We start from the raw sequence: 8,132 nt of genomic DNA, 5'->3' as shown, positions 1-8,132 counted from the left end.
GCCGGGGGCACAGCTGGGGCTGGAGGTGGGTGCGGATGCGAGACCCCCCCCATCTCCTTTCCCACCCAGCCCACCTCCCCACGCACCACGACGTTTCTGTGCTCTCGGGGGGCAGATGAGCCCGGAGCAGGGTGACGCTGCCCGCTGCTGCCCAACAGGCGGGTGCCTGGGCTCCCGGAGAGCCTCCCCTGGGACAGCCGGGACGCTTTGTGCCACGAGTGAGCATTTGTGAGGGCATGGCTGGGACATCTCCGCCTGCCCCGGACACCCGGGTGCTGGCCGCGTGCACCTGCACCCTCCTCTCGCCCGCACATCAGCCGCTGGCTCCGGCACCGGGCTGTGCCCGCGTCCTTCACGGCGCAGCGCTGCCCGCCACGGCTGGCCCCGCGCAGGGCAATGCCCCCGGGAGCAGAGCTCAGGGCAGCGCCGCACTCACCAGCACCGTGCGAGCGGGTGGCCGTGTCCTCCGCTGCCGCCAGACCTCGGGTGCGCGGCACGGGGCGCGGGGGGGTCCGGTGGAGGTGCCTGGGTGGGAGGCAGCCGGCACAGCGCAGCCTCCGTGAGGAGCGGGGCTGATGGAAGAAATGAGGAATGCTCAGCTGCTGGCTCCCTCCGCCAGTTTACTGCGGGTCTCGCTGGAGATCCAGCAACAGAGAGGGGTTTCCATGGCAATGTACACAGGCCTCTCCGTTAACTTCTGCATCCCAAAATACACCCTGGGCTCACCACGGAGCCCCGTGGCCTCCATGTGCTCCCTGGATGCCCACAGGCTGCCAGCCCTGGCCGGACAGAGCCGGGCATCAAGGCCGGTGGGTGCTGAAGGGGCACGGGGCAGCCCAGCAGCCCCCCGGCCGCTGCAGCCCTGCCTGCGGGCAGCGATGGGGCAGTGCCCGCTGAGCCCTGCCGGGGCCGGGGTCTGTGCCGCACCTCGGGGCTGCGCTGCCTGCGCCTGCCGGGGGCAGCCGGGGGGACTCTGCGGGACACGGGGCTCCGGCGGGCGCTGGAGAGGCCGAGCTGTGGAGCTGCTCCCCTGGGAGCTGCCGCTGCCCCAACCCGCGGTCAGATTCGCAGCGGTGCCACCGCAGCTGAGCGCAGGCTTCCCGGCAGCGCGTGCCGGGAGCAGATGTCTCGGTCCCTGTTCCCAACTGTCCCCACGGCCCCGGCCCCGCAGGAGGAATTGCCATGTAAGGAGCAGGTGGTGCCATTTACAGTAAGTCCCCGGCTGCTGCACAGCACAGCCCTTTCCTGCATCCTACTGGGAAACGCGGCGGTGGATGTGGGAACGTCCTGGCGCTGCGGAGCTGGGGAGCGGAGCAGGAGGAAGTGCGCGAGGGGTGTGCCGCGAGGTCGGGGTGTGCACTGCCTGCTCCCCACCTGCCTCTGTGGCCCCGGTGGAGGCCGGGGCCGCTGCTTGCTGACACCGTCCCCAGGTGTCCCAGGTACAGGCTGGGGCTCACGGCGCATCCTGGACTGCCCACGAGCCTGCCTGGAGGCAGTCGGCGGGGGCAGAGGGGCTCCGAGCGGGGAGGTCCCCTTGTGCCACCGCCGCTGCTCCAGCCAGGGCACGAGGCTGCTGTCCACGCTCTGGCGGCTGGGGCAGGCTGCTCATCCCCGTGTGGGTCTGCGGTGCCTGGTGAGCCTGCCCTGCTCCCCAGGGATGGCCTCGGGGTGTGCCTGGTCAGGCTTCCCTGCACCCAGGGTGCCCGTGGCAGAACCGCGTGCCCGGCCGAGCTCTCCCAGCTGCCTGTCCTGCTGGGGGCTGTCTGGCGGCGACAATCGCAGGCTGCAGTTGTTTCCTGTTTTTGGGTCTGCAGATGCTGGTACACACCACGGAGCGGGTTTCCTGCCACCCTCTGACCCTGGAGGGTTCGGGTTCACCATCCCGGTGCATGCTTCCTTCTTGTGCCAGTAACAAGGCGGCAGCATGGTGGGAAGTGTCTGTGGGCTGCCTGCACTCCACGGGGAGGCCAGCCTGGGACAGGGCACAGGTCTGGGGGCAGCGGTGCGGCTGCTTGCTCCTGCTCCATGCAAGCCCTGGAGAAGTGTGCGGTGCCAGGGTCCTCTTTTCTCCCTGCTGGGTCCCGTGAGCAGAAGCACCAAGCCACAGGGCAGGTTCCTGACATTGCGTGCCCCATGTGCAGCCTCTGCCCACGCCAGGAGGAAGAGCCCTGCTCGGGGCTGGCTCGCTGGGGCTGGTACCCAGGACTGGGGCCGTGCACCTTCCCCACGGCAGTGCAGGGTTGGCTGGGGTGGGGGGGCGAGACCTTGCTCCTGGCAGTGCTGCTTGAGGCACTGGGCACAAAGCCCCTTTGCCCTGCAGCCAGGGGCTGGGACGTTCCCATGCAGAGGGTTTTGTCCCCGCACCCTCCTGGCACGTCTCTTGGGCACATATCAAGGGCAAGCGGCTTTTTGGGAAGCAGTGGAGCTGTGAGTGCGTCTGTCCACAGGCTGGCCCTGTTCCCAGGGCACGAGGTGGGTGCTGCTGACGGTCACCAGACGGGGCTGACGGCTGTGGGCAGAGCACGGCCGAGCCTGCAGCCCAGCCACATCGCCAGAGCCCGAAGCCTCCCTGTGGGGACGCAGCTGGGAGCAGGCTGGGGTCGGCCGCACGGGCAGCCCGGTGGGACGGCAGCTCGGTGGCGGTGGCTGCGGTGCCCGGTGTGCCCCATCCCAGCTGTGCCCGGTTTGGGCTGTTAACGCACAGGGCCAGTGCAGGAGTGGAGGAGAGCCCCGGGGGCTGCAGTCTTGGAGCTTTGCTTGCCCATCCAGGGTGGGCAGGATGGGGCGTGGGGCTGCTGCCTCGCTGGGGGTGCCCGCACCTGGCCGGCCCTGCTGCAAGGAGACCAGCGCCTGGCCGGGGATGCTGGCCGGGCGGATGAGAGCCGGGACTGGAGGCCAGCTGTGGCATTCCCTGCCCTGCCCCAGCTCCCCGGGCAGGGTGACCCTGTCTCAGCCCCTTCCCAGTCCCCTGCGCTTGCCCCGTTTCCTGCCCCATGCTGTCTGATCACCGCAGGGACAACCGTCCCCATCCAGGAAAGCTCGGGGATGGCACGCTCAGCCCGGCCCTGGGCACGGCGGTGCGGCAGGGGGCCGCCTGTCCACGACACGTGGCCTCTTGCGTAAGCCGGGCCAAGTCCGCTCGACTTTTCTGGGGAAGGCAAGAGGTTTGTGAAACCTTAGGCAGGGATTTGCCCACTGGCCGCCGCGTCACCGCCGCTGTAAGGTTGGGTGTATTCCAAGAACCCCGCGGCGCTCACAGGGCTTCCCGGACTCTCGAGTCAGCAGCGGGTTGCAGCACTGCGCCGCAGCCTGAGGCAAGAGGGAAGGGGCCCCGAAAAGCGGCGGACTCGAGGCCCCTGCTGGGAAGCCGCGGGGCCGGAGCTGTTCCCACAGGGATGTGGGGCTGGCGGGTCCTGGTGGGCGGCTTCCCCGCTCTGCCCCACAGCAGGGCGCAGCCAGCCCCCCCCCAGGAGTCTGCGTGTGCTGAGCTCCCCCGGGGACCCCGGCTTCCCCCTCTGCCATGCCCGTCTCCAGACCATGCATGGTGGCTACCCTTCACCTGGAGGGGCCAGGGCTCGGTGAGCGGGGCTGCCTGGTCCTGCTGGCACATCAGGTAAAATATCTTCCAGTTAAAGCTGCACCTTCTGCTGTCACGGAGCCCTGCCGTTACACCCCCAGCCCCGAGGAAGGCAGAGGGGGAGGCGCAGGGGTTCCTGGGAGCAGCGATGCTCCTGGTCCCTCCCCAGGGAGGCTGCAGGAGTGATGCATTCCCGTGGGGCAGCTCCCCCAGGGGCAGCTCTCCCGTGGGGCGGCTCTCCCCTGCAGCCCTGCTCCCACCCCTGTCCTGCCGTGGGCTGGGAGCCCGGTGCTGCCGGGGGGCTGGGGCAGGGAGTGGTGGGGGGAGCCCTGACGTCGGGATGTGTCTCAGCAGGGCCTGGCGGGCGGCCACCCGCGCGCATGGACATTCCTCGCATAGCTCTGGCGGGTGCCCGGGCAGGCTGCGAGGCGCTTCCTGGCAGCCCACGAGCCGTGGCCCCACAGAACAGCACCAAAATAGTCACTGGGACCGTGCCGTGCCCACAGCCTGAGGCGGGCGCATTCGCCATCCCTCCACTCCAGGGCGATTCCTAAGGGAAGCCTTCTCCCAGCGGCTGGGGGTTCCCCCGGCGGGAGCGCGGGGCACAATGCCCAGCACCGTGCACGTGGCCCCAGGGCTGGGTGCGGGCTGGGGGTGCTGAGGGGGCATGCTGGCGATGGAGGGGGCTGCGGGGCACCTTGGCACAGCCCGCTCTGTGCTGCCTGGCAGGTGGGCTGGCACCCCTGGCACTGCCCCTCTCCTGCCAGGCATCCAGGCACGGAATCCAGGCTCCTTCCCGGAGCTGGAGTTTACTCCCTCAACTGTTTCATGCACCCAAGGGCCGGCACCTCCCAGGGTTCCCGAGGGAATTCCTCCTCTTGCCCTGGGCACCTGCTCTGGGACAGGCTGGGGGCTGACGGGTTGGGGTCTGGCCCTTCCCTGTGGCACCCAGGCTGGTGGCTCGGGGATGGAGCCAGCATCCTGTACCGCGGGACAAACAGGACCCTGACCCTGCCTAACCCTTTCTCACTTGAGCCCTCCTCACTCGTAGAAGCGCCACGAGCCCTCGGTGCTGTGTGCTTTCTAGCCCCGTGCCTCTCGGTGCTTTGCTCTCAGAGCTCTTTGCCCTTCGCACACCCCGGGCTGGGGGAGGCTCGCTGGCAGGGTGGGCTCGCTGCGGCGCACAGCGTCACACCGCAGGTTGGATGACTTCACGCCACGGTCTGCCTCCGTGCTATCAGCACCTCTGTGCCCAGGGTGAAGGACCGTGCCCCACGTCCCAGGGGACCCCTCGCAGCTGCGCCAGTTGTGTCCGTAGCCGGCCCTGTCCCCGCAGCACCTCGCGGCCCCGGCCCAGCCAGCGGAGCAGCGTGGTGGGCTCCGACATACCTGAGCGATGGAGCAGTGCTTACGCACGCCGGGCGGTGAGTCACCGCGGCAGGAATCACCCCAGCGCCCAGCGTGGCTCCAGGAAGCCGGCGCTTACGTGGTGTAAACACAATCCCGGCGTCGCAGCGAGGGCAGCGGCCGGGAGGGACGTGCGTCACGCCGCGGGGCCGGGGTGGCCTTGGGGAGTGCAGGGGAGGAAACAGACCAGATTTGGGGGTTTCATTAAAAAATAGTGCTCTTTATTATAAATTATGGAAACGTTTCCTTTCTGAATATAAATATAAATATGTGCAAAGTTTCATCTGAGTTTTGTTTTGGTTGAATTTTCAAGCATGGTTTTGCTCAGCCCTCGAGGCTGGAGGTGAAGATGGAATCTTTATAAAAGACAGTGATTCACGTAGACCTGTAAACATCTCTCCGGTAAAAAAAAAAAAAAAAGAAAAAAGGCCAGAAAAAAAACCACAACTGCTTCTCCAGGCAGACGCAGAGGAACGCTCACAGGACAGCACTCTCAGGGCATCCTCCTGCTGCGTTCCTGCAGGCATCGGTGCCCCGTGGAGCAGCACAGCCAGGGCCCCGGCCGGGATGGAGAGCTGGGGTCCGTGGGGAGAGGCCGGGCAGGTGGGGTGCAACACTCGGGAGTAACGGCCCGGTGCCAGCACCGTGTCCCTTCGGCGCTCCTTGCAGATGTGAGCACGCGGGACTCAGTCGTCAGGATGGGCTGTTTCCCCTCCGGCTTCACGACGTGTTACCGGGACCATTATCACTCAGCGTCGCCAAACAATGTGCAGTAACCCAGACCACGGGACAAGAAGAATATTAAGGCTTAGTCCCTTGGAAAATGGCAACGAGGGCAAAAAGGCAGCGACCTCCAAGTCTGGGGCCTGGTGTGAAAGGAGCTTCCACCCACAAGGAGGCAGCAAGAGGTAAAGTACGGGCAAAAACCACTTTCCCCTTAAAACCGAGGAAAAGCGTCAGGCACCAGCTGGACTCCAGTGCTTCTCATTCTCTCCTGGCGGGAGGGCTGTCGCCAGACCCCTCCGGCGCGGTCCCGCCAGGGTGGCCAGGAGGCGGCTGCTGGGGCGCAGCCCCCCCGTGCCGCGCAGTGGGTGCCGTCCCTGGGCTGCCCGCGCCCCGGGGCTCTGCCGACCCGGCTCCCCCCGTGCCGGGGCGCACTGTAACATCCACAGTCCGACCAGAGCAGTCTCCTTCCCCCGGACGGGGGGTGTCGCGCTTCCTCAGGGTGTCCCCCCCAACATGACGGGCACGAGCCACAGCCCCGGGTCCGCCACGGCTCACCCCCGGTCCCCTCCTCTCCTTCCCAGAGGGAGAGGCTTCTCGTGCCCCGCAAGTTCCTGCTTCTGCGGGGTGTTGTGCCTGTCCCCTGCTCTTGTGCTTGTAGCGTGTGACCTCCCTCCGCGGGCCCCTTAGAGGGGGGCATCGTACTGGTCCAGGAACTCCTTGATGGGAGCCGGCAGCTGAGTCATCTTCTCGTAGGAGTCCAGGTGCCCGTTGACGGTCTTGCGGCAGAGGTGCTGCAGAGTGGAGACGCTGGAGGAGAGCGGGCGGCTGAGCACCAGCGGGATCTTCTCGCCGCCCGAGTAGATGTAGTAGGTGCGCTTGGGGTGCAGGCCCCCCCCCGGCTGCTCGGGGACGGCGCAGGGAGCGGGCGGCATGTAGTGATGGACCAGCTTGAGCACGCAGTCGAAGCGGGGCACGGGCTGGCTGCTGCGGGGGTCGCTCTGCAGGGAGAAGCTGCCGCCCTCGCACTGGATGCGCAGGTTCTTGGTGCCCGACTCCGTCTTGACGCTGAGGGTGAAGAAGTGCCGCTGGTCCGAGCTGTCCCTGATGAGGAAGGTGCCGGCCGGCTCGGCGCTCAGCAGCAGGTTGGCCTCGCCGCCCGTCACCGTGCTCCAGTAGAAGCCGCTCTCCTGCAGCTTGCGCACGGTGTTCACCACGAGCTGGTACTCGCTCTTGGAGCTGAACGTCTTGAGGCGCAGGCTGGTGTCGAGGGGGCGGCTCATCCCGGCGGTGGGGAACTTGCTGTGGGTGACCATGGCGCAGGGAGCCAGCTTTGCGCGCTCGGGGTGCTGCTGCCGGGAGCAGCGGCTGCTACACCATCACCTGCGGCGGACACGGCGGTGAGCGACCGGCGGACCCTGCCCGGGGGCACCCCCGGCCCCGCCGCCCCGGGGCACGGCGCCCGCTCCCCTCCGCCCCGCGGGGCTGCGCCGCCATCCCCGGCCGTCCCTCCCGGGGGGCACCCCCGGCCGTCCCCCCGCCGCCGCGGGGCGCTCCGGACCCCCGGTCCCCCCGGTCCCCCCGCCTCCCCCCGGTCCGGTCCGGTCCGGTCCGGTCCGGTCCCGTCCCGTCCCGTCCCGTCCCGTCCCGGCGGCGCCGTACCTGGGGCGCGGGTGCCGGTCTCGGCGGCGGCCGGGGCGCGGGGCTCGGTGCGCGGCGGCGGGCGGCGGCGGAGCTGCCGGGGCCGCCCGGGGAGGCCTCTTATAGCGGGCGGAGAGCCCGCCCTCGGGTTCCTGGAACTGCGCGGCTTCTTGTAACGCTCCCCGGCGCCCTCCCCGCGCCCCGCCCGGCTCGGCCCGGCTCGGCTCGCCGCCAGGCACCGCCGGCCCATTCCGGGCAGCGCGGCCGCCCCCTCCCGCTCCCATTCATGCTCTTTCCTTCTAAGAAGAGGTGAGTCCCCGGCCAGCCCGGGGGCCGCGGCCCCCTGCCCGCTCCGCCTTCCCCGCCCCGGGGCGCACGGCAGCGGGCGGGGGGCGGCACGGCACGGGGGGGGTCCGCACCCCCGGGCTGCTCCGGGGCGCGGGGACCCCGAGAGTCGCTGCGGGACCCCCCGACCCCGCGGCAGCCCCCGGGACCTGCCCCCGGGACCTGCCCCCGGTGGGCGGCGGCGGGGTGCCCGGCCCGGCCGCCCAACGCCCGGTGCCCCGCAGCCTCCCGGGGGGCGCGAGCCCCTTGGGGAGGGGGCCGCGGCGGCCCGGCGGATCGGGTGTCTGCGCCTCGCCGAGGTTATTTCAAGCACCACATTCCAGGCTGCTGCTGGCCTCGCTTGCACTTCCCAGCAGACCTGCAGGGAAGAAAACCACCCTCGCTTTGCACGCCTGGGAACAACCGGGGTGACCCCCCCCGGCTGGGGCCCGGGGGCTCC

The 8,132-nt window shown here is 69.3% G+C and overlaps 1 protein-coding gene across 1 annotated transcript; it reads right to left on the bottom strand.

Moving 5' to 3' along the window:
• Positions 1-5,188: 5,188 nt before the first annotated feature.
• On the bottom strand, positions 5,189-7,474 carry SOCS3 (suppressor of cytokine signaling 3). The gene is made up of 2 exons (XM_040530702.1): positions 7,370-7,474; positions 5,189-7,090 (listed from the first exon to the last, which is right to left on the bottom strand). Exon 2 carries the CDS (start codon positions 7,021-7,023, stop codon positions 6,394-6,396), a length of 630 nt encoding a protein of 209 aa, XP_040386636.1. The 5' UTR covers positions 7,024-7,090; positions 7,370-7,474; the 3' UTR covers positions 5,189-6,393.
• Positions 7,475-8,132: the final 658 nt, after the last annotated feature.

Source organism: Cygnus olor, chromosome 18, assembly GCF_009769625.2.
Source record: "Cygnus olor isolate bCygOlo1 chromosome 18, bCygOlo1.pri.v2, whole genome shotgun sequence".
Taxonomy (NCBI): Eukaryota; Metazoa; Chordata; class Aves; order Anseriformes; family Anatidae; genus Cygnus; species Cygnus olor.
Note: the sequence above shows the minus strand (reverse complement) of the source record. Positions and strands in the feature narration are given on the sequence as shown.

What these genes read in the sequence shown, in the direction of transcription:
- SOCS3 (XM_040530702.1), bottom strand. Translation starts at nt 7,023, where the DNA reads ATGGTCACCCACAGCAAGTTCCCCACCGCCGGGATGAGCCGCCCCCTC.